At 37.8% G+C, this 27434-nt stretch overlaps 2 protein-coding genes across 5 annotated transcripts in view; one reads left to right on the top strand and one right to left on the bottom strand.

Moving 5' to 3' along the window:
* Positions 1-12236, top strand: part of erich3 (glutamate-rich 3) — a 15200-nt gene extending 2964 nt beyond the window's left edge. Inside the window, exons 6-14 of one of the 4 annotated variants that reach the window (XM_051903179.1) lie at positions 274-441; positions 2925-3122; positions 3229-3406; positions 3632-3818; positions 4617-4828; positions 5625-5789; positions 5911-6294; positions 7565-7696; positions 7910-12236. In XM_051903179.1, the coding sequence (XP_051759139.1) occupies positions 274-441; positions 2925-3122; positions 3229-3406; positions 3632-3818; positions 4617-4828; positions 5625-5789; positions 5911-6294; positions 7565-7696; positions 7910-11373 (5088 nt within the window). In that variant the 3' untranslated portion in view covers positions 11374-12236. Of the gene's footprint in view, positions 1-273; positions 442-2924; positions 3123-3228; positions 3407-3631; positions 3819-4616; positions 4829-5624; positions 5799-5910; positions 7388-7564; positions 7697-7909 lie in introns of those variants that run through there. The other 3 variants (XM_051903178.1, XM_051903180.1, XM_051903181.1) reach the window with 3 other exon arrangements.
* Positions 11907-27434, bottom strand: tnni3k (TNNI3 interacting kinase). Its single transcript, XM_051903182.1, has 25 exons — positions 27278-27434; positions 26940-27048; positions 26239-26324; positions 25934-26031; positions 25677-25787; positions 23781-23879; positions 23561-23699; positions 23282-23426; positions 23061-23165; positions 22576-22670; positions 20672-20821; positions 20313-20399; positions 20120-20176; positions 19687-19779; positions 19550-19607; positions 19272-19466; positions 17425-17529; positions 17188-17240; positions 16982-17034; positions 16599-16731; positions 15871-15980; positions 14330-14389; positions 14071-14240; positions 13200-13279; positions 11907-12933 (listed from the first exon to the last, which is right to left on the bottom strand). Exons 1-25 carry the CDS (start codon positions 27315-27317, stop codon positions 12857-12859), a joined length of 2508 nt encoding a protein of 835 aa, XP_051759142.1. The 5' UTR covers positions 27318-27434; the 3' UTR covers positions 11907-12856.

Genomic DNA, 27434 nt, shown 5'->3' with positions numbered 1-27434 from the left:
GTGTGTGTGTGTCTTGGGTGGGAATTATTTACATGAGGAATATTGTGACTTTGTGCTTTGTAACTTTTCAGAACTTTTTCATGCCTAAACAGCAACATTACACACTAAAGAAAGCTGAAAATGTAAAAAAGCATAATAGGTCCTCTTAGATGCAATTTTGTGAAGAGAGTTTATATATATAAATATATATAATGCATAACAAGGGTTACATTAGTAGGACATGTCTATTCAGCATATTTAAAGTTTGGTAAGTGGGTTGTCTTACTCCTGTAGCCGAGTTCCTCAAGGCCCAACACAGCTCCAGGGAAGATGCAGAGGCCTGTTCGACTCAAGCCCCTGAACAGTAACAGTGCCACGGCCTCTCTGAAGAGAACCTCCCCTCGACACAGACCCCCGGAGCGGGACTCCTCTAATGACACCGATCAGCCCCTCAGTTATACGGTGAGAGCATCCTGAGGTCCTAATACTTAAATGCTTGCTTACAAACCCCTCATCATGTGTCATTTACAAATACAGTGCAAATCACATTCAGATAACTAATATTACTCATTTGCATACAGCTCCACTGGAGTATCGAAGACCAACGTTTGTGTGTGTTCCTGTAGGAAAGAAAAATCACAAATTAGATGTCTTTAATAGCTCTATGGTTACTTCTAGAGAGAAATAAGAATAAATGGTGAGCAAAAGTTTTTATCTTCAGAGGAAAAAGGCCCTAATAATCTCACTTGTATCTTGCCTAGTGTTTCAGAAAAGATCTCAACAGTGTCTGAAATTGTTCTCAGATTTGCAGAGATATTAACATTAGTTTTAAAACATTAAATCAATACTCAATTAATACTTTAATACTTTAAATCATTAAATTAATACTTTTATTCAGAAAGCACACATTAAATTGATCAAAAGTGACAGTAAAGTCATTTATTATAATATAATGTATAATTTATTTTTAAAAAATACACAAAACTATTAATCAGCACAACTGTATTTTTTACCAAATAAATGCAGCCTTGTTGAGAATAGGAGTCTTTATATATATATATATATATATATACAAACTTAAGTCTATGAAATCAAAATTTAGTCTAATATTAATATTAAATATAAATATTTCTCATACATTTCTCATACAATTATCAAAGGAATCTATGATATTTACATTAATTTTTTTGAACAATTTCACTTTAAGTCAACAATTTTCTCATTTGTTTGTTTATTTCTCCTACAGGTGCTGGTCATATAATTAGAATATCATCAAAAAGTTGATTTATTTCACTAATTCCATTCAAAAAGTGAAACTTGTATATTATATTAATTCATTACACACAGTCCGATATATTTCAAATGTTTATTTCTTTTAATTTTGATGATTATAACTGACAACTAAGGAAAATCCCAAATTCAGTATCTCAAAAAATTAGAATATTACTTAAGACCAATACAAAGGAAGGATTTTTAGAAATCTTGGCCAACTGAAAAGTATGAACATGAAAAGTATGAGCATGTACAGCACTCAATACTTAGTTGGGGCTCCTTTTGCCTGAATTACTGCAGCAATGTGGCGTGGCATGGAGTCGATCAGTCTGTGGCATTGCTCAGGTGTTATAAGAGCCCACGTTGCTCTGATAGTGGCCTTCAGCTCTTCTGCATTGTTAGGTCTGGCATATCGCATCTTCCTCTTCACAATACCCCATCGATTTTCTATGGGGTTAAGGTCAGGCGAGTTTGCTGGCCAATTAAGAACAGGGATACCATGGTCCTTAAACCAGGAACTGGTAGCTTTGGCACTGTGTGCAGGTGCCAAGTCCTGTTGGAAAATGAAATCTGCATCTCCATAAAGTTGGTCAGCAGCAGGAAGCATGAAGTGTTCTAAAACTTCCTGGTATACGGCTGCATTGACCTTGGACCTCAGAAAACACAGTGGACCAACACCAGCAGATGACATGCACCCCAAACCATCACTGACTGTGGAAACTTTACACTGGATCTCAAGCAACATGGATTGTGTGCCTCTCCTCTCTTCCTCCAGACTCTGGGACCCTGATTTCCAAAGGAAAAAAATTTACTTTCATCAGAGAACATAACTTTGGACCACTCAGCAGCAGTCCAGTCCTTTTTGTCTTTAGCCCAGGCGAGACGCTTCAGACGCTGTCTGTTGTTCAAGAGTGGCTTGACACAAGGAATGCGACAGCTGAAACCCATGTCTTGCATACGTCTGTGCGTAGTGGTTCTTGAAGCACTGACTCCAGCTGCAGTCCACTCTTTGTGAATCTCCCCCACATTTTTGAATGGGTTTTGTTTCACAATCCACTCCAGGGTGCGGTTATCCCTATTGCTTGTACACTTTTTTCTACCACATCTTTTCCTTCCCTTCGCCTCTCTATTAATGTGCTTAGCTAGCCTCTTTTGCAATGACCTTTTGTCTTGCCCTCCTTGTGCAAGGTGTCAATGGTCATCTTTTGGACAACTGTCAAGTCAGCAGTCTTCCCCGTGATTGTGTAGCCTACAGAACTAGACTGAGAGACCATTTAAAGGCCTTTGCAGGTGTTTTGAGTTAATTAGCTGATTAGAGTGTGGCACCAGGTGTCTTCAATATTGAACCTTTTCACAATATTCTAATTTTCTGAGATACTGAATTTTGGATTTTCCTTAGTTGTCAGTTATAATCATCAAAATTAAAAGAAATAAACATTTGAAATATATCAGTCTGTGTGTAATGAATGAATATAATATACAAGTTTCACTTTTTGAATGGAATTAATGAAATAAATCAACTTTTTGATGATATTCTAATTATATGACCAGCACCTGTATATAACTCCTAAAAAAACTAGACAAACATAACTATAAGAACTCCACTAGGTCTCCAGGGCTATAAACAAGCAACCTCAGCAATAACATTTTTGTCTCTCTGGGTTGTTTTATAGCTGGACAGAGACGCCATGAGACATTTGACCATGACAGACTGCTCTAGCACTGTCTCGCCCTACCGTCTTCCTGTCATTAACAACTATGTGACCCCTGTGCCACCCCTCACGAAGAAAAAAGAGAGAGGGCTGAGAGCAAACGGCACACTCAGGGGTCGAAAGTTAAGACCCACTACGGCACCAACAGCTGCTACAGAGGTCAGTATGTTGAAGATATTTACTGAGTATTCAGGGACATGAAGGTTGACATAGCCATTAAAATAAATCTTCGCTCACATATATTCTGCTATTATTCTGTCTGTAGCCGTCTTCTCTCCAGAGGACATCAGCCCAGAGTAAAGTGACAGTAAGCATGGTATACTTTGGGAAGAGTGTTCACCTGTCCCATGATTTGATGGACCTCAGAGATGAGGTCAAGGTCTTCCAGCAGCACTGTGGAGGAGAGAACCTGTGTGTCTACAAAGGGAAGCTGAGCGAGGGAGGTAGGTCTCTGTACACCTGTGCTTTGTAATTCATATCTTAAGGACACCATGCATTGAGTTACACTACTGATCTAGGGGCTTTTGATAATGAATGGCTCTTACCTGGCAGTGTTGCATATATTACAATATATTATGCATTTTTTATGTGATTCTCCTCTTTGATTTTAAGACTCACTCATCAAAAGCAAATCAAAATGAACTTTCTTTGATTACCCTTACTTGTAGAAGTGTTCCAATTTGTGTCAAGACGTCACCAAGGATTTCCCTTCAGTCTTACATTCTTCCTGAATGGCCTGCAAGTGGATCGGCTCAGCTCCTGCTGTGAGTTCAAACACAGGAAAGGCGCTCGGCTTGGGGGCAGACATGGACACTTTGGATTTTGTGGTGTGGAAGGAGCTTCTCCTTGCTACAAGTAATGATATTACATTTCTATAATGATATTTTTGTGTTTAATGTTAAAGGGATAGTTCACCCAAAAATGAAAATTGTGTCATCATTTACTCGCCCTGTATAAATTTCTTTGTTATGCTGAACACAAAGGAAGATATTTGGAAGAATGTTTGTAACCAAGCAGACCTCACCCCCCTTCATTACCATAGTAGTATATATATATATATATATATATATATATATATATTTACACTACCATTCAAAAGTTTGGGATCAGTATGATTTTTATCTTTTTGAAAAAAAAGAATACATTTATTCAGCAAGTTTTTACAATAAAGACATTTATAATAATACAATAATGATTTACAATTTATTAAACATTTATCCACAAAAACATTAAGCAGCACAATTGTTTTCAACATTGATAATAAGAAATAATTAAGCACCAAATAAGCATATCAGAATAATTTCTAAAGGATCATGTGACACTGAAGACTGGAGTAATGGCTGTTGATCATTCAGATTTGTAATCACAGGAATAAATTAGATTTTAAAATAGATTAAAATAGAAAAGTTATTTTAAACTGTAATGATATTTCACAATATTACTGTTTTTACCGTATTTTTGACTAAGCGGCAGCCTTGTTGAGGATAAGAGTCTTTTGTAAAAACATCTTACTGACCACAAACTTTTGAGAAGTAGCATTATATCGACCACCACACTCCTTATTTATCATTATTGATTTTGGTCGTTTAAAAAACCATATTGGTCCATCACTAATCAAGATGCATTATGGTTTTGTCTGATGTAATTCATCAGGTGTATTATTGCCATGGGCTTGGATAAAAAACCCACACCTCCTCAAAAAAGAGTGAAAGAGGAGCTGCCCACCTCTAAATCCCCTGATGCTAAGGAGGCCACGGATGTAGATGAAGACATAGACACACGTTCTAATGCAGAGCCTGACACACCTCAGGAAATGGAGACAGAGCCTAATGGAGAAACAACAGGGAAGAAAAAGACCAAAGATGGTACAAACTGCAAAAAACACAATCAACAACAAATATATTTGTGAAACAACTTGTAGTGATGTACATACTGTTTGATATATCTTTCTGTCCTCAAGACTCAACTAATTTCTGCAATTCTCCAGCTGTGATCCTTAGATAGTCTTTGGACACTCAAACTATCCATTATAGACATTATGCATTAAGACATTATAGACACAGATTCGTAACATCACCAGTTGATTGGAACTTCATAATTATTTATTGACTTGATGGTGAAAATGGGAATTTTCAATGTTTTAGCCATTTTGTAAAGCTCAACAATCTTTTGCTGCACATCAAAACTATGTTCTTTGGTTTTACTCATTGTGATGGCCTTTGCTTTACCTCATATTTACTCCTGTAAAACAGGTCATGGCTGGATAATTTCATGTTCCCAGTCACCCTTTGCGATGTTTTACTCTTGCTTTTATTTTACCCTAGAATTTCTAGGGGTATCAATAATTGTGGCTAATGTGTATTAGAGAAAATATTTATTTCATAATGATGTTTTCCCCCCACTTTTATTTTTTTACTTCAAAGAAAGGTTAAATTTTTGTGAAATTTTTTGAATGAAAAATCAAAAAGGATAAATGACGCAGATTTATTTTCACAGCCTTCTTTGATCATATTTACCAAGGGTGTCAATAATTCTGACCATGACTGTATATTGTTAAAATATATGTGTAATACATACCAAATAATTTTAAATGAAGGGTTTTTTTATATTGCATCTTTAAATGAATTGCTTAGACCATATTTACGCTATGCTTTCATATAGACTATGAGGAAGATTTTGAGGCAGATGATGAAGGGCCAGTTGAAGATGGTGATGAAGTAGAGGAAAAGCCATCTTCTGCTGCCAGTGGTGGAGAAAAAGAACCTGAGACCAGGGATGAAAATGACATAAATGAAGTGAAAAGCAACTCTGACAGTGATGACGCCAGTATGTCGAGTTAGTATTACTTTATGGTCGCTTTTTTCAGCAATATTTGTCAACACCTAATACAGACTGTTTGTGTTCTTAAACACCTAATACTCAGAGATTATTTGTCTTCTTCCTTCAGAGGTCAAAAGGTCATCATCTGTCTCATATGGACGAACATCCAGCTTGTCCAGCAGTGACAATGACAACAGTGAAAGAGAAATTGTGGAGGACACCAAAGAAGTCACCACTGCTAATGTTTCAGAGGAGAGCTTACATGCAGAGGAAGACCTCACCACAGCTGAGACCAAACCGGAGGAGACAGAGGTCACAGAGTCCAGCGACATTACATTACCTCAAGCTGCAGCGGAAGACTCTGGGACACAGGATAGTCCAGTGGATGGCATGGAGAAGAGCGACCTGGAAATGTCAGAAGACACAGACAAGAAAGAGGGAACTGAAGGTGAGCAATCTGGGGAGGATGCCAAACCTGAAGATAAGCCTCAAGAGAATGAGCCGGAGAGAGGTGAGTGTCTGCATGAAAACTAGTGCTGTGTGCCTGTCATCATCAGACATTTTGTTTATGCATGTTGGCTTTTTCAACATCAGAACTGGAGGGCCTGTTTTTTTATTCACAAATAAACTGTTTGATTGCTGCAAGATATACAAAGTGTTTAGTTACTTCACACAGCATTTTTAATTAAAGCTAAAGTGTAATTTGTTGGATGTTAAAATACTTTTCCCCGACTTAATAAGCAGAGTCATCTATTTTACATTTTTGTTTAGTGTCGCTAGTTGCACAGAAATTACACACTTGAACTTTAACCAGTTAGTAACTTTGGAAAACATGATATTTCCTGAAATAGTTTACTTACTTTCACTTGAGGTGAGGATAGTTTAGATGATGGCATGGTTTATTGCAAGTACATGACCCCACTAATGACTTTAGTTCTGATTGTGTTAAAAGCAGAACATGTGTTACATACTTCTGTGTGATTGTCAAGGCCCCTGAGAGCCCAGTTTGTTTAACTCTAGGGTCTTGCAAACATTGCATTGATTGGTTTTGTGTTTGCTCTGTGGCATTAAATGTGTTTTTGATTGCATGTTATTTGTGTTGCCGTAAGCATACTGCTCAGTATAAACCTCTGTCTTGACTTTCACAATCCATCAAGAAGGTTTAGACTTATTTTTTATATACTTCTTATATTTCAAAATTGGCCAAGACACTGCAAAACAACCACATCTATAAACAGTAGTATGCATTACGTGTTGGCTCTTGAGGATTTGCCAGTTTAATGACTGGGAATACAGAGCAGTGTTTTCTATTTGTGATTTTATGTTAAGTTTCTGATTTCAACATGTTTGAACCATTTAAAATGTGCATATAACCATTTTTGATGTGTTTTCTATTATACGTGGTTAAATACACTGTTTGGCCTAATTGGTACACTTTGAGATAATGTTGTGTAAAATCCATGTGTATTCCCATCAGAGATGGTTATGGATCCTTTTTTGGACACCTGTCCTGTGTGAAAGCATTTAAGTAATTTCTCCTGCATGCTGTGTTCCCAATCAATGTGTTTGCTGTGCTTTTAATAATAAACCTTTGAGCAATTGTTTTTGTGTTTCATTGTTTTTGTGTTTCATTGTTTTTGTGTTTCATTGCTTCTGTGTTTCATTTCTAAATACATTTAAAATTAAATTCATCCTACTGAGTATGTGACTGTTATTCATTTAGTTAATTTATTTTGCCATGGATGTCATATATCTGTCTCATTCCCCGTGACTATAAACAGCCAAGTCAATGCAAGAGAAGTTGGCTGAGGCCATTTTCAAGGAATCTCAATGTAGTTCAGAGCCAGAGTTTAGTGATACAAGCACAGAGGAAGATGAAGGCGCCTCAGTGAAGACCCAACAGGATGGCCAAGGTAAAAAAGTTGATGCCCTCTTTAATTGGGCAGTCTATAGATCATATAATGCAAATTACTTTTCTTTCATTTATTTATTTCCAAAATATCACTAGTAGAGACAACACACAACAGAGTAGTTCCTGCAGTGCTCAGACAAAAACATTAAAAGTTTTGTGTTTGTAAGTATGTATAAATCTGAAATGTTTTAATTGTAAATGCTCACTTTTACAGGAACAGAAATGGAGAGTTTCACTTCACCACAACCATCAAACACACAGGATGATATTCCAGAGAAAAGTGAAGCCAAGACCCGGGAGTCTGTATGTGAGGAAAGAGTACAGGAGGCTCATGTCCACACAGAAGAAGAAATAGGAGAGACGCAGGAGCCAACTTTAGACATAGAAGAAATGCAGAAGGAAGAACAAAGTGAGAGGACAAATGAAGTTGAACAACCAGATGAAAGAGAGGAAGTAAAAACTGAGACTGAGGACATGCAGGAGAAAGATAAGGACGGGGACAATACAAATGCAGAGGTTAATACAGAGTCTAATGAAGAAGAGAAAGACTCATTAGTGCAGGAACCAGAGACACATACTGAAATGCTGGACGCTGGAAATACAGACACTGAGTTTCCAGAGATGGAGGAGATGGATTTGGTATCTCATACAGAGAATGATACAGAAACAGGTGCAGATGACACTCAGAGGCAGCGAGACGCTGATGACGCAGATCAGAACATAGAGAGGAGGAGCGATGGACAGCCAGACAGAGATGAAAGAGAAGACCTATCAGATGAGGCTGGGGATGATAGGTCACCTGGGGAAATGGCACAGAAGACAGATGGCAAGGTGGATTGTGAGGGCTCTGTTGGTAAGGAGGAAGATGGTGAAAAATCCAGTGAAGAGAAAGATGAGACAAAGGTTGAGGATACAAGTGAAGATTTGGGAGTAGAGGAGTCAGAGAAACCTGGGAATGAAGAAATCCAAGTTGGCGAGAAAGAAAATGAGTTAGAGTGTAAGGAGGAAGATGGTGAAAAATCTATTGAAGCGAAAAATGAGACAAAGGTTGAGGATACAAGTGAAGATTTGGAAATAGAGGAGGCAGAGAAACCTGAGAATGAAGAGATCCAAGTTGGCGAGAAAGAAAACGAGTTAGAGGTTAAGGAGGAAGATGGTGAAAAATCTAGTGAAGAGAAATATGAGACAAAGGTTGAGGATTCAAGTGAAGATCTGGGAGTAGAGGAGGCAGAGAAACCTGGGAATGAAGAGATTCAAGTTGACGAGAAAGAAAACGAGTTAGAGGTTAAGGAGGAAGATGGTGAAAAATCTAGTGAAGAGAAATATGAGACAAAGGTTGAGGATTCAAGTGAAGATCTGGCAGTAGAGGAGGCAGAGAAACCTGGGAATGAAGAGATCCAAGTTGGCGAGAAAGAAAATGAGTTAGAGGGTGACCAAGAATCAAAAGTAGAAGATAAACAAAATAAGGACAGTACAGAAAAAGACAATGATGGTGTGAATGCTGACCATAAAGAAAATGAAGATGGAGAACTGTCTAGTGAGGCTCTAAATAGACTAAATGAGTCACGGGAAAGTCAAGATGTGAGGGCAGAGGGTAATGAAAAAGAGGATGATGGTGTGAATGATGAACAAAAAGAAACAGAAGATGGAGAACAGGTTAGAAACATACTTAGCGATGGAGCCGAGGAAGAAGGGCCAGAGAAAACGAACAGTGAGGTTGAGATTGAAGGAGAAATCAATAAAGGGAAGGATGAAAAGATGGAAGATAGGTCTCAGGAAGGGGAAGAAGAAGAGGACAGGAAGATGGATGAGATGGCAGAGGGAACAGATGGAAATTATGTAGAGAATGAGGCAAAAGACAAAGAGCATGAGGATGAGTTAGAAACAGGAGAAAAGTTGATAGAAGAGCCAGAGAAGGAGATGGCAGATATAAACGAGATTAGTGAGAATACATTAGAGGCAGGAGATGGTTCTGGTGAGAATACAGTCCAAAAATTAGAAGACATCTTTGAAGACCAAAATGAGGAATCAGTTTCACAGGAAGAACAAAATGAAATGGGTTCCAGCAGGGCGCCCAAGGATGACACAGAGGCCAGTACCAAGGAAGAACTAAGTGAACCTGCTGAGGTGAATAATGACCTGCAAGATAGTAACATAGATGCTGAAAATGGAGAGAAACAAGACGTCGGTCTTGAGGAGGCTGAGAAGGTGGAAGATTATCTCCAAGAGGAAACGCAAGATAAATCAGAGGGTGAGACAGGTGATAGTGCTCAAGAAGTTATAGATGACAATGAAAAGCCAGAGACTGATAAAGATATGAAAGAAGAAGAAAACGATAATGGCAAAGAGCATGAGATAGAAAACAAGTTGAATGCTGAAGTTATTCCCTCAGAAATAGAGTCTCAGTTGGGCGGTGAACATGAGGACCAGGGCAGTGACAACCAAAACGCTGACAAAGAGGATGACAAAGAAGAGGCTGACAAAGAATCAGAAACCTCTGCAACAACATTCATAGAAAACATAACTCCTCAGATAACACAGACGATAGTCAATAAGGATACAGAAAGTGAGATTGTCTCAGCAGAAACTAAAGTTACAGCAGAGGAACCAGAACTGAAGGGTACTGATGATGAACTGAGAAGTAGAGATGCTCCTGAAGGGATGGACAGTGAGACAGCGCAACCTTTGGATCTAGTGAGTAACTGGATTAACATACACCAAGAGTCAAAGTATTTTCAGACGTTCATCGAACCCCTCGATGAAGAGGGTCTCATCTCGGAAGAAACCGAGGAGAGACTAAACGGTGAAGTGTTAGATGCTACAGATGCACCACCAAGTACTGATATTGGGGGCCTTGATGAAACACTCAAGAGTAGAGATGAAACTGCAACTCCCATAAGGAACAACCTCAATGAGTACACAGAGTCTGTAGTCGAAAGCTTGAAATCAGAGACTAAAGTTGAGGCCGTAGAAGCAGATGCTTACAGTAATCACTCTAAAGACAGCATACAATCTTCAACCAAAGATGAAAGAGTCCAGGAGGCTGGAGATACTAGAGGTTCTTTGGTCACTTCCTGGTCTAGAGAGAGTAATAATGAAGACACCATTCAAAAAGACACTGCTAGACAGGAAACTTTGACATCAGGTGACGTCATAAACATGGGGACAACAGCAACATCTGAAGACATTCAAGACAAAGCCCCATCTGAAACAGAACAACAGAATGTATCTAGAATTGTCGACCTGAATGTAAAAGAGTCCGAACAATGTGATCAACAAAATATGACTGATGAAACCAAACATTTAGCCCAAACAGAGGAAGCAAGTAATAAAGAGACCTTGGAGAGTTTGGAAGACAATTTGAAACCTGAGCATGAACCTCAGTCAGAGAATATCGAGCCACAGAGTCCGACAATCACAGTAATTACAGACCTCACAATTGTCAATAAATCGGAAAATGGGAGCCAAGATGACACAGCAAGTGTAGACTTCCATTCCAGACAGTCAGATGGAAGCAGGAACGTGAATGGAAACAGGAGAACAAAAGTAAGTGATGGCCAATTCAAACAGACTCTAAGCACAGAGACCTTAAGCACTTTCTCATTGGATGACTCAAGATTTTTTGGGCCCGCAGGATATCCGAGATTAACGACTGCTCACACGGAGAACAGTTATTAGTACAATAGTAAATCCTTCACCTAACCAAGGGGTGTCCAGCCCTACTCCTGCAGGCTATTGTCTTGCAGAATTTAGGTCTAACCCCAGTTAAACACATTTGAACAAGTTAATCAAGGTCTTCAGGATTACTAGAAACTTCCAGACAGGTGTATTGGAAAAATCTGCAGGACATCAGCCCTCCGGGAGCAGGATTGGACACCCCTGCCTCAACCCATATTGATGGGATTGAAATAATGGCACTTCCTTTTCCTTATCAGAGAACCATAGTGAGTCCTGTGTGCTTGGTAGGGAAGCTATCAACATCCCACTGAAAATAGACACCGTAGAAAGCACGCAGCACAAATAATTTAATTATTCATGAAGTGGAGCCCTCCAGTTGGTTAGGCTGCACTAGCAGTATACCGACACACTTCAGACATGCATACCTTAACTAAAAGACTAATGCCTGCACTTTCCTCCGTGTTCCTAATTAATATCCGGAACACTTTAATTTGCGGTTGCACAGTGTGATGTGAATGACATGAACACCTTGCTGATTTCTGGCATTAGTTTAATGGTGTTCTCATGATTTTACACTGGATTAATCATCCATCATCAGTTCACATACATTGCTATGATACCTTCTTTCTTTCTATTTTTTTTCTTCTTTTATTATTGCTCATAATCATGCAGACCATGAGAGTTAGAATCAAAACTTTAGATGTTTCAAACCCAGAAGCAAGGCCAAATTGCTCTAATAGTGCCTGTGTTGTTAAGTGACATCAGTCGTTTAAATAACCTGTCAAGCTCCTGTTTCATTCGTTGGCTTTTTTGTCAAAAAATGGTTATTGCTTTTGAAATTAGAATAAAAATGCTGAAATACACGAATGTGTGTCCTGATCTGCCAGATATCACTTTAAACACATTACACATTAAAACACCAAACACAATATTAAAAAAAAAAAAAAAACATTGTACAAAATTTTTTGACTCTTTAAAATCCAAACTGAGATAATAGTGTGTATGCTGAATGTAACACCACATTATGCATTATTATTATACAAAAAAATAATCTAAATTGAACGTGTGTCCTTATACTATATGGATGTTCTTATGGTGTGGTCACGTCGGAATTACCGTAATTACAAGTTGACAATTCCGGGATTCTACTAAGAGCTGTTCACGCACTCTGACTTGGAATTATTAGTTTCTATGACAACAATTTCAATTTCAATTCAATTTCAATTTCTATGACAACACTCATCGCCTATATGACTCATTGTGAGGTTTTGATGTTGATTAACATTTGTCGTGCCATTTTGGTTGTTTAAATAGATAATGTCACAGTGGTTGAGTGGTAAAAGTCAGAGCTCTCAGAAAATTCTGAGTTTGACAACGACATGAATAGTGTTTTTTAAGTCAAAACTCATGATTATGGTAATTTAGACATGTCATGAATGCGAATATTTGTTTGCGTGTGATGTTCTTCAGAGAGTTGCTGCTTCTAGTTGCTGTCCTCAAAACTTCCATTGCTGCTGCATGAATGGAAACGCATGGTGCTCATGGGATCTGACACATACCCTGCGGGAATAGCACAGAACACAGTGACTGACACACACTCAAATGCAACCACCCACTTGTTGCACCATATGCTGAAAAACACGCACAGAGTGCTCTCATCTTTGTGAAAATGTAATTTTAACCTCAGAATGAATTTACATGGATTATATCAACATGATTGTTGCCATATTCCATGTGAATTAAAATGAAAAACAAAGTTGCCCCCCATTAAGCTGTTACATAAACAGATGAATCACACATTTGATAACTTCCAGTTGGACACAAACCGTTTCTGTCGATGGGTGGGAACTGCATGTTCCTCCTCAGCTCATCCAGAGACAAACCCTGTGAAGACCTCCGCCCAGAGCTGTCCAAAAAAAAAGAGAGGCTTGATTCAACAATGAGATTAGTATTGGTTTACGCTAAAGACCACAGAACAATCACGATTCTTCTGTGATATGAAATTTTAATGAATCTAAATAGGATACACTTCTGTTTCTTTGTTGTTGTTGTCATATCAGCTCAATGAGGCCTTGCAGGGTTTGTCCTGCTCAGATGATCCTCTATTGAATTTGTTTTCTCTTTATTCATTTACAGTGTCACTTTAGCCTGATTTATTGCTCATACCACCAAACTGCTTACATTGCTAGATCTAGTTACATAAAACATCATATTGCAAAGATTATGTCTAATTTAGGCTCCAAAGTCGGAGTCCCTTGTTGAAATTTCTTTGTTGGTGGGTTTGTTGACAGTTGCCAGGTTCCCCCACAACACACACACATTCATCACCACCCATAAAGAATTAAGAGGTGACCACCAGCAAAGGTTCTCAGTGTGAATGTCATGCAAGTTTCATTGCAGTCGCTTTCTTTTGTTTTCATGCCTCAGTTTCCAAGCAACAGTACTTTAGACTGTACAGAAGTGTTGTGGTTGGACTGCATGGCACTGACCAAACAAAAGTGCAAGGTGACCTGACTCCTCCATTAATGCATAGGTATGATGTAATGGCCTCTATTTGTTTTTTTTTCGGTAATGTCTCTATGTAGTTTGGCAGTAGGTTGGTGGATGGGCTCTTCTTTTTGCAATATCATGGTCTCATTCTTGAATAGTATGTATGTTTGTGGTAGACTTAGGGTGCCTGTGTGTTTGTATGTGTACTTCTGGGTCCAAAATGCATAGGCACGGGCATTGAGGGCGTATTCCAATTCGAAGCGTGAACGGAGGGCAGCCACGTGACTTCGTCCAGGACTGCCACGTGCTACAAGGCTGTCCATGGAGGATGAGGGTGAAAGAGAACCACTGCTGTTACTGGAGGCTGGAGACATAAGCTGGACACACATAGAAATGCATACGAATATGTATTGGACAAAGAGAACAATGTTGTATAGTGGATGAGTGTTACGTGTATGCAACCTACCTCCACGTTGCACAGACATTCCTCTAGTTTGGCAACCACCTCAGAAAACTCAGGTCTTTCCTGTCACAGAGAGTCAAAAATAGGGGATTTTCATCAGAGAGGTTTGTTTAAAGTACAGAAACATACTGTATCTCTGGCTATTCAAGCAGCTGCTCTGCTGAACAGCATATATAAACTGATGTTAAAAAGTTTGGGGTTAGTATTTTTTTTTTTTTTTCTAAATTAGGATTTAGAAAGGATTCATTAAATTGATCAAAAGTTACAGTGAGAGTGAGGATTTTTGCATTGTTACAAAAATCTATTTCAAATAGAATATAAATACTTTCTATTTATCAAAGAATAATATGAAAAAGTTTATTATGGTTTCTGCAAAGATAAAGCAGTAAAACTGTTTTCAACATTGATGTTAATAAGACATTTTCTCAAGCAGCAAATCAGCATATTAGAAAGATTTCTGAAGGATCGTGTGACACTAAAGACTGCAGTAACGATGCTGAAAATCCAGCTTTGTTATCACATGAATACATTTCATTTAAAAAATATTTCACAATATTACTGTTTTTACTGTGCGGAATGTCATGCACAACACAATGGGGCTGCAATGACGAATGACAAAATAATCTTATAAAATTCATACACTACACAGTTGAGTGTATAGCATAGTGTATTGTGCGTCATATGGGGCGCAACTTGTGTATTTATAGCCCTCAGTTTCAGTTGTTCTTGGTCCATTTTAGTCTGTGTTTAGTTGGTTCTAATTCACCTGCGTTCCAATATTCTCCTGTTGTCCTGTGTTTTTTTGTTTTTGTTTATTGTTAAATAAAGTGACAGCTGCGTATAGATCCTGCCTCACTACTATCCTTGCTGCAACCAACTGTGTCAATTCAGAAAATTTATATATATATATATATAGTACAAGCTGTAAAAATCCTGGCTCTTTTAATGTGTTGTTTAGCACAAGCTCTGTGATCTACAGAGAATAGTGTCAAGCTGCGCTTTGGACCAGGGCACATTCTTAATAAGCACGCTTGACACAGTTTCTGCCACGCACCTGAGGGACCAGCGCTGAGAGCATTGCAAAGACGCTGTACATGAGAAAACACCTGGCACAGGTTTGTTGTAGAGAGACATGGTAGGCTAGCAACTGGATGCTTATCAACAGGAATAGAAATACAACTTGTCCTGAGCTAATGAGATAAGGGGTATTCTGACTGATTATAAACAGACTCAGAGGCAGAGAGGTAGTTCATGAATGGATTTAATAGGGCCATATAAGGCAACAGAAAATAATTTGTTAAATTTTAATAAATTGAATATTCCTAAATTAGGTTAAGCTCATTATTTCAGCTTTGATTCTTTTTTTAAATAATATTTTATATAATTTTGTGCTTCTCACCACTCTCACCTCTTTACTTAAGAAGCAACTAAATTTGATAAAATACCAAATCACAGCTAATTAAAGTTCATAGTGAATGTGCATATCTTTTGACATGTGACCTCTTTTTTTTTTAGCATATTTATGCTAGATGTGGGTCCCTTACCTCTGGACAGACATTCCAGCCCCTCATCAGCAGTGTTGAGATGGGTTTGGGGATTGAGTATCCAATCGGAGGACGGACATGATGATACGCCATATCTGCAGCAGCTGCAGCTGTAAAAAATTCACACAGATTTGAGACATTTTTAATTAAAATGTAATCACAATTATATTAATATAATACTAATAACATTTTGTTTTGTAATTTCACTTGATTTTCAAACCATGACAATTCAGGTGAAAACTCATTTGCAATTCCAAGTTAAAGAAAGCTTGTATACCAGCTTTGGCTAATGTTCTCACAAGGTTCTCTCAAAGTTATAAACAAACGTTCTTCCAGTAACGTTAATAGAATGTTCGTTTAAAAGTTATCAGATATAAAAGTTATAATGTTCTCAAAATGTTAGCACAAAACATGAAGCATTGTTTTAGTTGGATGTTTGTCTAACATTTTTTAAATGTTGCTTTTTGTTTCAGAATGTTCAGAGAATTTTCAAAAGTAACATTCCCATAAACTTTGAAGAATGCTAAAATTATTTGCATAACCAAGAAAAAACATTTTTAAAACATTTTAAAAAACGGCGATTTAAATGTTCATTCAGAAATAACGTTTTCATAACTCATTGGGAATGTTAGCAAAACGTTCTTAGTACATGTTAGCTGGAAACCCGGTCTAAAGGGCATTGTGTGTCAGTATTAGCTATTACAGTAGTGAATAGAGAGGTGCAGTGCCTGGTTTGAGATGTGCAAATGGAATCTCGCCCGTGAGCAGCTCCCATAAGCAGAGGGCATAGCTGAACATGTCTGCTTTCACCGTGTAGCGTGTACATTGGGTAAACACCTCTGGGGCCATCCATCGCAGGTTCTGCACAGCATCAGGGAGCAAAATGACGAAAACAAAACAAAATGCCTGCTAACCCCAAAGGACAGGCACACATGCCTCCCTAAAGACACACTGACGTACTTAACGTGACGTACAAGAGAGCCAAAACCGCAGTGTAAGCACTAAGTAGTTAAAATTGCTTACAGAGGATTTGTAGGTAGCTATTAATGCATTACCTTTTTGAGGTGTTAATTAATAAACAGAATTAACCAAGAACACAGAATGCCTGTACCCCTGGTTGTTTAGTCATATTGTCCTCATCCACAGACAAAAGGAAGCGAGACTCTGCAGAACAATACAGAAGCATTTTCATTACATAAAAGTACATTTCATTCAAAAGTAGTTTTTTTTTTTGACTCAACTGTTTTTATTCTAACTAAATAAAGTGAGGTAAGACTTGGTTCAGGTGTCATGTTAAGTGTGTGTGGCTTTCTTTACCTCCAAAATCAGCCACCACAGCGTGTCCATCCTCATAGAGCAGAATATTATGACTGAAAAGATATCACTAGGTGAAGGGAGGTTTAAAACAAAGAGCTCAGAATACTGTTTCATCATCGCTGCCAGTATTGACAGTCTAAAAATATACTGATTATCATGTAATTGGATGGTTTTAACAAATGGACCGAGAAACGCCAAGGTTATTGAACGAAGCATGTGATGATGATGGTGACTAACCTGTTGAGATCTCTGTGAATGATTGGTTGGGTCAGATTGTGCAGATACTCCATGCCCTTGGCCACATCAATGGCAATGATGAGCTTGGACTGCAGATCAATGATTCTGGATGTAAAGACATCATTAAGTGAACACCTCCTTCCTGCCACTGATCAATGCACACTCCCATCGTTCCAACTCAAACAGATCAATGAGATGATGATCACCTTAAACTGCATATGGAGCACTAAGAAGAAATCAGACACTTATTGGCATTGATGCAGGTCTTAATGTATAAACAGATCTGGGATTGCTTCAAATTTCTCTTCTGGTCACATTTTATGGAAGCTTGTTTCCGCCACGAAATAAAACAATTTAAAAGGTAATTGTGACTTTTTATCTCAAAATCCTAATGACTTTTCTTCTTGCAATTGTGAGTTTACAACTTTTTTCTCAGAATTGCAAGATATTATAATGTCAGAATTGCAACTCACAATTGCGAGTTTATATCTTGCATTTCTGATTCCTTTTCTCAGAACTGTGAGATATAAACTCACAAATGTGAGTTATAAAGTCCAATTCTGAGGGTTAAAAAATAATGTCAGAATTGCAAGATACACATACGCATGTATATACGCATTTCTGACTTTTTTTCTTGCAATTCCGAGTTTATATCTCACAATTCGGACTTTTTTTTGCAATTCTGACTTTTTTCTCGCAATTGCGAGTTTATATTTCACATTTCTGATTTCTTTTCTCAGTATTGTGAGATAACTCACAATTGCGAGTTGTAAAATCCAATTCTGAGGGTAAAAAAAGACTTTTCTCAGAATCCCCAATTCTGACTTTATAACTCGCAATTGTCTGTTATAAAGTCCGAACTGCAAGATATAAACACGAAATTATGAGTAGAAAGAAGTCAAAATTGTTTATATCTCCCAATTCGGACTTTATAACTCGCAATTGCGAGTTTATATCACGCAATTCTGACTTTTTTTTGCAATTGCAAGTTTATATCTCACAATTCTGACCTTTTTTTGCCATTCTGACTTTTTTCTCACAATTTACGAGTTTATATCTTGCACTTCTGACTTTTCTCAGAATTGTGAGATATAAAGTCCAATTCTGAGGGTAAAAAAAAATGTCAGAATTGCAAGATATATATCGCAAAATATATTTCACATTTCTGATTTCTTTTCTCAGTATTGTGAGATAACTCACAATTGCGAGTTGTAAAATCCAATTCTGAGGGTAAAAAAAGACTTTTCTCAGAATCCCCAATTCTGACTTTATAACTCGCAATTGCATGTCATAAAGTCCGAACTGCAAGATATAAACTCGAAATTGTGAATTAGAAAAAAAGTCAGAATTGTTTAATTCTGACTCAATTCTGACTATAACTCGCAATTGCGAGTTTATATCTCCAAATTCGGACTTTATAACTCGCAATTGTAAGTTTATATCTCCAAATTCGGACTTTATAACTCACAATTGTAAGTTTATATCTCCCAATTCGGACTTTATAACTTGCAATTGTAAGTTTATATCTCCAAATTCCGACTTTATAACTCACAATTGTAAGTTTATATCTCCCAATTCGGACTTTATAACTTGCAATTGTAAGTTTATATCTCCCAATTCGGACTTTATAACTCGCTATTGTAAGTTTATATCTCCCAATTCGGACTTTATAACTCGCAATTGTAAGTTTATATCTCCCAATTCTGACTTTATAACTCGCAATTGCAAGTTTATATCTCGCAATTCTGACTTTATAACTCACAATTGCGAGTTTATATCACGCAATTCTAAGAAAAAGTCTGAATTGCGAGAAAAAAAAGTCTGAATATATATATTCTTAAAATTACCTCTTCTGCTCGTGCAACAGCGAGAACAGTGATCCTCCAGACACATATTGCGTTACAATGGCAAACTGACTAGGGTCGTCTAGACATGCCCCCACAAACTGGATCACACAGGGGTGGTTTAGACGACACAGGATGGAAACCTCCCGACAGAACATATCAGTGTCTGACTTTGAGCAGTACGTGTTTGCACGGTACCTGTGGAAAGTTACGAAGGTCATGCAGTTTGCTTTGTATACGTGATGTGGACAATTAAAAAAAAACAAGTAAAATGCTCTTACCGTTTAATTGCAACTATCTTATTGCGGCACCTTCCTTTGTAGACCTTTCCAAAGGAGCCTATGGTTGCAGTGTTTTAGTCGATTAGAGTTCAGTGGGGACTCATGGAGAGCTAATATTTATTATTAAATTGACATACCTGATCCAATAATCTCGTTAAACTCCAGTTCAGAGAGTTGAAGGTGGAAGTTTGATGGAAGACTTGCTCTCAGGAGAAGCACATCTGCCTTCTCTGAGGGGAAAAGAGGGTAAACAGGAGTTTGTTTTATATCCTCACATCAATCATTTTATGAAACTCTAATCATGTTTCATTTAGCTTATGTTGTTGACATATGCCGATGAGTAATGAAAGATGGGTTATGTTATTTGTAACATCTGTGGCAGATAAAAACTAAAGGCTTAAACTGTAGCAATCACGCAGTGGGAGGATGTTTGGAGACAGTTTCTGACTCACTGACTCTTGGAAGATTTTGGTGACTGTGGGTAGCAGTATTTCAGGACATAAAAATAGTATCATAGCAACAGTGATTCTGTGCGTCAGCTCTAAGTGTGTGTATGTGTGTTTGTTTTACCTTTAGTCATACTTTTGATCTTTCCCAAGGGAGAGGGGACAGAAACATAAGACCCATCTGCAACAGACACAACTAACAAAAATGAGCTTTTCTTTCTCATACTTTCCCAAAAATTCACAACAGCAACAGAATTTTCCTTATAGCTAATTCACAGTACAGATCTGTCAGGCCACATGTGGAGAGTGTTTCATACCCCCTCCTGGTTGAGAATACTCATTACAGGGGGAATCGTCTTGAGGCCGTTTGTAGTGTTTTAGCAGAGTAACAATGGCATCGTGGCCTAAAAAGAACATGCAGACATGGATCATAACATGTATAAAGTAAAATGTATATTTGTCAGTCACATACATGAATATCAAGGCTTTTTTTTCAGTTTTAGCCTTTAGAATTAGAAAATGTGATAGATCAAGAGCATAAATTAAATTGTGATAGATAGATAGATAGATAGATAGATAGATAGATAGATAGATAGATAGATAGATGATGGATGGATGGATGGATGGATGGGATAGGATGGATGGGATAAGATGTATAAGTATGTACCGAACTAACCTTTCTCATAGGCCCACATTAAGCATGTCTGTTCATCCTTTTCTCCACTGGAACGGCTGGGGTCACAAGCCACCAGATTCATATCTGCCCCATTGTCCAAAAGAAACTGGACCAGTCGGATGTGTCCATGGAAACAGGCACTATGCAGACCTGTTGTTTCAAAGGTCAATCAGAATACCAAAATAATTCACAACATACAACCTGAATTCTGAAAATTTTGGGACATTTTTTTAAATTTGAATAAAATGAAACCTAAAAGACTTTCTAATCACATGAGCCAATATTTTATTCACAATAGAACATAGATAACATAACAAATGTTTAAACGGAGAAAGTTTACACTTTTATCCACTAAATGAGCTCATTTCAAATTTGATGCCTGCTACAGGTCTCAAAAAAGTTGGCACGGGGGCAACAAATGGCTGAAAAAGGAAGAAATTTTGAAAAGATTCAGCTGGGAGAACATCTAACCACTAATTAAGTTAATTGATATCAGGTCTGTAACATGATTAGCTATAAAAAGGATGTCTTAGAGAAGCAGAGTCTCTCAGAAGTAAAGATGGGCAGAGGCTCTCCAATCTGTGAAAGAGTGCGTAAAAAGATTATGGAATACTTGAAAAACAATGTTCCTCAACGTCAAATTGCAAAGGCTTTGCAAATCTCATCATCTACAGTGCATAACATCATCAAAAGATTCAGAGAAACTGGAGAAATCTCTGTGCGTAAGGGACAAGGCCGAAGACCTTTATTGGATGCCTGTGGTTTTTTGGGCCCTCAGATGACACTGCATCACTCATCAGTATGATTGTGTCAATGATATTACTAAATGGGCCCAGGAATACTTCCAGAAACCACTGTCGGTAAACACAATCCGCCGTGCCATCTGCAGATGCCAACTAAAGCTCTATCATGCAAAAAGGAAGCCATTTGTGAACATGGTCCAGAAGCGCCGCCGTGTCCTGTGGGCCAAGGCTCATTTAAAATGGACTGTTTCAAAGTGGAAAAGTGTTCTATGGTCAGACGAGTCCAAATTTGACATTTGTTGGAAATCACGGACGCCGTGTCCTCCGGGCTAAAGAGGAGGGAGATCTTCCAGTGTGTCATCAGCGCTCAGTTCAAAAGCCAGCATCTCTGATGGTATGGGGGTGCATAAGTGCATACGGTATGGACAGCTTGCATGTTTTGGAAGGCACTATCAATGCTGAAAGGTATATAAAGGTTTTAGAGCAACATATGCTCCCCTCCAGATGACGTCTATTTCAGGGAAGGCCTTGTGTATTTCAGCAGGACAATGCAAAACCACATACTGCAGCTATTACAACAGCATGGCTTCGTCGTAGAAGAGTCCGGGTGCTGAATTGGCCTGCCTGCAGTCCAGATCTTTCACCTATAGAGAACATTTGGCGCATCATTAAACAAAAGATGACCACACACTCTTCAGCAGCTGGAAACCTATATCAGGTAAGAATGGGACCAAATTCCAACATCAAAACTCCAGAAACTCATAACCTCGATGCCCAGACGTCTTCAAACTGTTTTGAAAAGAAGAGGAGATGCTACACCATGGTAAACATGACCCCGTCCCAACTATTTTGAGACCTGTAGCAGGCATCAAATTTGAAATGAGCTCATTTTGTGCATAAAATTGTAAAAATTTCTTCATTTAAACATTTGTTATGTTATCTATGTTCTATTGTGAATAAAATATCGGCTCATGTGATTTGAAAGTCTTTTAGTTTTCATTTCATTCAAATTTAAAAAACGTTCCAACATTTCCGGAATTCGGGTTGCATAACACCTGTCTACAAACATGGAGATGTCAAGACAGATGATGAAAGCAGAAATATTTTCCAATTACTGTAATTATTACTGACGCAAAGCATAGATAACTGCTGTCATCCTACCTGTGTGTCCATCTCGCCCCTGATGGTTGATGCTCATGGCATTCTGACTGAGTAGGTACTTGACCATTTCCAAGTTCTTGCCGTAGGTGCACGCACTACAGAGTACAATTAGGCCTCGATTTAGTATGTGACAATAGGATCAACAGGGATCTAAACCTTATTACAGAGGTGTAATAATAGCAAAATAAACAAATAGAGCAAATAAACAGCAACATCTCTTCTCTGATGACGTGTTTACTGGCACGAGGGCAGGACAACCTCACATGAGATCAACCAATAGAAAACCACAACCATCCAATCAATTCCCCATGGACAAAATCAAGCCCCATCCTACATTTTTTCTTGTTCGAGAAGCCGTTTCACTCAGATATACGTCACAAATAAGGAAGAAAGAACTAATCGCAACTTCTGCTTCATGCTTTAAAAGTGGTTAATTAAAATGTGGAGGAAATTGAACAAACTGAGGTGTTCAGGATGAATGTTACCTGTGAAAAGCAGTTTCGCTGAAGATGTTCTCCTTAGACAGACTCTCAGTGCCAGACAACTGAATAATCTCTTTCACCGCTTCAAACTTTCCATTGTAGCAGGCTCTGAAAGGAATTATAACACTCAAATCAGAATCACTATGCTGTCTGAGTCACAGATGATTTGTTGAGTTTAACTGCCACCTTGTGTTGTGTGTGATTCACTTCTCAGGTGAACTCACAGGTGGAGAGGTGTGTCCCCGTAGATGTTGACAGAGTGTGGGTGTACGTCAAAGCTGCCCTGCAGTAAGAATCGGACAACCTCTTGGTGTCCAAATCGAGCACAGAAATGAAGGGGAACGTGGTCCTCGTTGTCTTGAGCATTGGCTGTATAGAGTCAAGATGTAAAATTCATCAATTATTAAAACAAGTTCTAAAGAAGGCAAAAGTGTCGTTATTCAGCTCCAGTCAGTTTAATGTTGATTCAATTCAGTTTTAGAGTACAATCAATAAGCTCTCACCATCAGTTTTGCTGCCATCATCCATCAACAGTTTGACAATGCCCAGAAAGCCTTTAGCTGCGGCCAGGTGGAGCGGCCTGTCCCCTACCTCTCCACTCGCATTGACATCAGCCCCAAACTTTATAAGAAGCTTGCACACCTGTCCCGCAAGAAAAAAAAAAGATCATGAGCAAGCCATTAAGTAGATCATGGACATTTATGATACAAAGAACATCCTGACCTGCTCATGGCCAAAGTATGCTGCAATATGCAGAGGGGTGAAGAACACTGCATCTTGGACGTTGACGTACGCCCCGTGTTGCAAGAGAATATCAACGGCCTTGAGAAAAAGTAGAGAACCTTTTCACTTCATCTTTTCAATAAAAGGCTTTAGCAAAAAATAAATCAGTAACAAATACAGTACAAATGATCTTTTAATTCACCATGAAACCAAAATTTACTATTCTTGTTTTTTTTTTTATGGAATATTGCAGTATTTATTATAAATATCACATCATTACATCTTTTTTTTTTTTTTTTTTTTTTTTTTCACGTGCCCTCCTAATCTTTAGCCCTCTGGTGCTGTTTGGTCATTTTTGACCAAAAAAAATTTACGTTTTTTTTTTTTTTTTTTTTTTGAATTTTTTACTTCATCGGAATGGTATGAAACCTGGTAAAGGTTTTGGCACTTGCTGTGTGAACACACACACAAAAATTATGGACATGATTCAAAAAAATTAAATGGTCCTGCAAAAAATAGTAACACTTATACACTCTTGTATTGTTCACAGTCAAAAATGACCGCACTGGAAATGAATGGGAGACGAATTTCATCTATTGGAAACGTTTGGTACTGCGCACAAACAAATTATTACTAAAAGCTAATTTTTTGAGATATAAACCTCAAATTTGGAACACTGCTTGTTTAGATTTATGGCTTTGATTTTCTCACAGTTTTAGAGTAAAATGTGCTTTAGAAAAAATATATTTTTCATATAAATATTGAAAATGGTATTTTTGTGCATTTTTTATAAAATTTTATAACTATTTTCAAGTTCACTTTTTTCATTTCAGCAATAATCTGCCAAGTGTCTTCTTTAAAAAGAGACCAAACTTAAGTCTGTGCTCCAAAGCATTCAAGATTTATGACAGTTTAAGTTGGAAATTTAATTTTCAGGTCCATGCTCAAAAAGTGAATAAATGGATTATAACTACTGCATAAATATAATTTAGCACCATAAAATCCCCTAAAAAAAACAAAATATTAATTAAAAAACATTAGTGAACTAAAATATAGTACAATGATTTAATTAAAATATTTCGAGAAGCGGTTTCGCTTGGATATACATCACAATTGGAAAAAAAAAAACTTACGCAACTTCTGTTTCATGTAAAGTTTAAACAGTTTGATCATCTGAGGCAGCTTTTTGGACATTTTAGTCTAAATGATAACTTTATTGTTCTCCCTTAGGTCTACTTAAAGAGGCAGTCCACACAAAAATTAAAAATCTGTCATCATTTACTCCCCCTCATGATGTTCCAAACACATAAGACTTTGTTTAATCTTCGAAAATACAAATTAAAATGTAAATAAAAGCATAAATTAATTCCGTTCATCATATAAACAATCATATCTCTTCACATGATTTGGATTAAACTGCTTAATTTTAGGTTGCCTGTATGACCTTTTTAGATCCTCTAAGTTTTGTTTACCTGGGCTTTCGATAGAGAGACAGAAACCTCTCAGGTTTCATAAAAAATATCTTTTTTTGTGTCTCTCCGATTAACCAAAGTCTTATACAGTAGGTTTGGAACAACATGAGGGGGAGTAAATGATGACAGAATTTTCATTTTTGGGTGAACCATCCCTTTAATCTTAACAATAGGCATAATTTAATTTCACATGACCATCGCACACGGTCTCTGACCTTTAGAATTAAACAAGCTGTTTCTGTTACTGCACCTTTAATACTTTATTGCATGCATTATTCAGCTTACTGAATGAGCGTTGATGTGTAAACATGGGCGGTCATATGTTAATGTGCTCATATGAAGTCATCATAACCATCAACATTTCTAAATGACCCTGTTTAAAACCCTATAGTTAATATGATTTAATTTTAGGTCCAGCACGCACCTCAAGATGGGCAGCCACAGTGGCTATATGTAGGGCCGTGAGAGCTCCGTACCCCACCTGCTGGATATCTGCTCCACCATGAAGCAGTGCGGTGACCAGTTCAGCATTATCCTACATCACAGAAAGAAATACCAAGTTATCACATCTTAAATCTTTATCATACACATTTTTAACATAATTAATTCCTAGCACACAGTATTTGGGATTATTTACAAGAGGAAAAGCATCCCAGAATCCCAAATTAACCCTTGAATGACCTTGAATGCAGCCAGGTGCAGAGCAGTGAATCCATTCCGAGTGAGTCTGGATGGACGCAAACCTTTCAGCATGAGGGTCCTGATGTGAGCTTTATTCCCTGGTAGTGGAAAAAGAAAAGCAATGAAATGTATGAAAGTACCATAACAATTGAATATAATGCATCAAGAAATTAAACAGTGGGAAATTAAGTAAAAAGTAAGTACAATATCCTTATTCAACACTAATATGTTAATCCAAAGGAAATGTCAGGTAGAATGAGTCATGTATAATGTTCTGTATAACTTTTTAACTTGTTTTGCTCTACCTCCACATATGCAGCAGAGATGCAGCAGCGACAGTCCACCCTCTGTGCGATAATTCAGGTTTACTTTATTGAATGCTTCATCTGAGCTGTATAAATTTGTTAAAAACACAGTGAAATCAGTAACTCTACATGCTCACAACAAGCTTAAACAGATCTTCACATTTACTTTCTCATTGTGGTAGTGTTATTATAAAAGTTCTGTCATGACAACTCTCAGTGTTTGGCATGGCAATGGATATACAATGTTATTATGTCTGGCCTAGGCGGAATAGATCTGCTACACTGCTACTGCTGTTGATTATTTCCGCTACTGCCAATACATACATGACACGCTGCTGTTAGTAAGACATGCTGCTGCTGTACATAGCATACATGAATTACCCATAGCAGATCTATACAGGTGGTGCTGGGGAAGGAGGAGGGTTTCTGAAAGCACGCTGCAACTGCTACAGCAAACGCTGACCAAGTATTTCAAAGTTGAGCTGCAAGCTCATTGGCTACTGAAACAGCAGGAACCAATCAGCTATGCCCTATAGAGAACGGTGCGATTGCAAGCAAATTGAGTTAAGGACCTATCAGCCTGCGCCATCCAGAGTTTCATGACAGAACTTTGTATATGTCCGCGCCTTAAGCCTTATTTGTGTACATTAATAATAGTTCACTACAGTGGAGTCACAGCTATTAGATTTAATCAGTCTCACCTGAAAACATGCTTGAGTTCCTTAAACTCCTCCTCTTTAATTTTCAAGTCCTCCTCCAGTCTCTCAATTATAACAGCGTATGACTCACTCACTTTCTTTTTCCACTCATCTAAAGCAAAACATTGAATCAAGACCGCAACAGTACATGAACACAATAAACACCCACTGCATATTCCAATGTTTCATACAGAACAATAATTACTCAGTCAATGGAGATTGTAAATGTCAAAAGGATTTAAAGACTGAAAATGTTAGTCTTAATCTATTCATGTTAACATTGACATGAATAGCATGAACAGAACTAATCAAACAGTCAATTAAAGAAGCTTAATGTTTACCTGTACAGGTTTGAGTGGGTCTTGATTTATAATTCCCCATTGGACAGGTTGGTTTGGACTTTTATATGCAGTTAGCAGAAGGGAAAGTCTCATGCAGTGGTAACACAATGCTTTGGCACAATAGAGGAGAGTCCGATAAGGGATCACAGCCCCTGCT

The sequence above is a fragment of the Ctenopharyngodon idella genome, chromosome 8 (genome assembly GCF_019924925.1).
Source record: "Ctenopharyngodon idella isolate HZGC_01 chromosome 8, HZGC01, whole genome shotgun sequence".
In the NCBI taxonomy this organism is placed as follows: Eukaryota; Metazoa; Chordata; class Actinopteri; order Cypriniformes; family Xenocyprididae; genus Ctenopharyngodon; species Ctenopharyngodon idella.
Note: the sequence above shows the minus strand (reverse complement) of the source record. Positions and strands in the feature narration are given on the sequence as shown.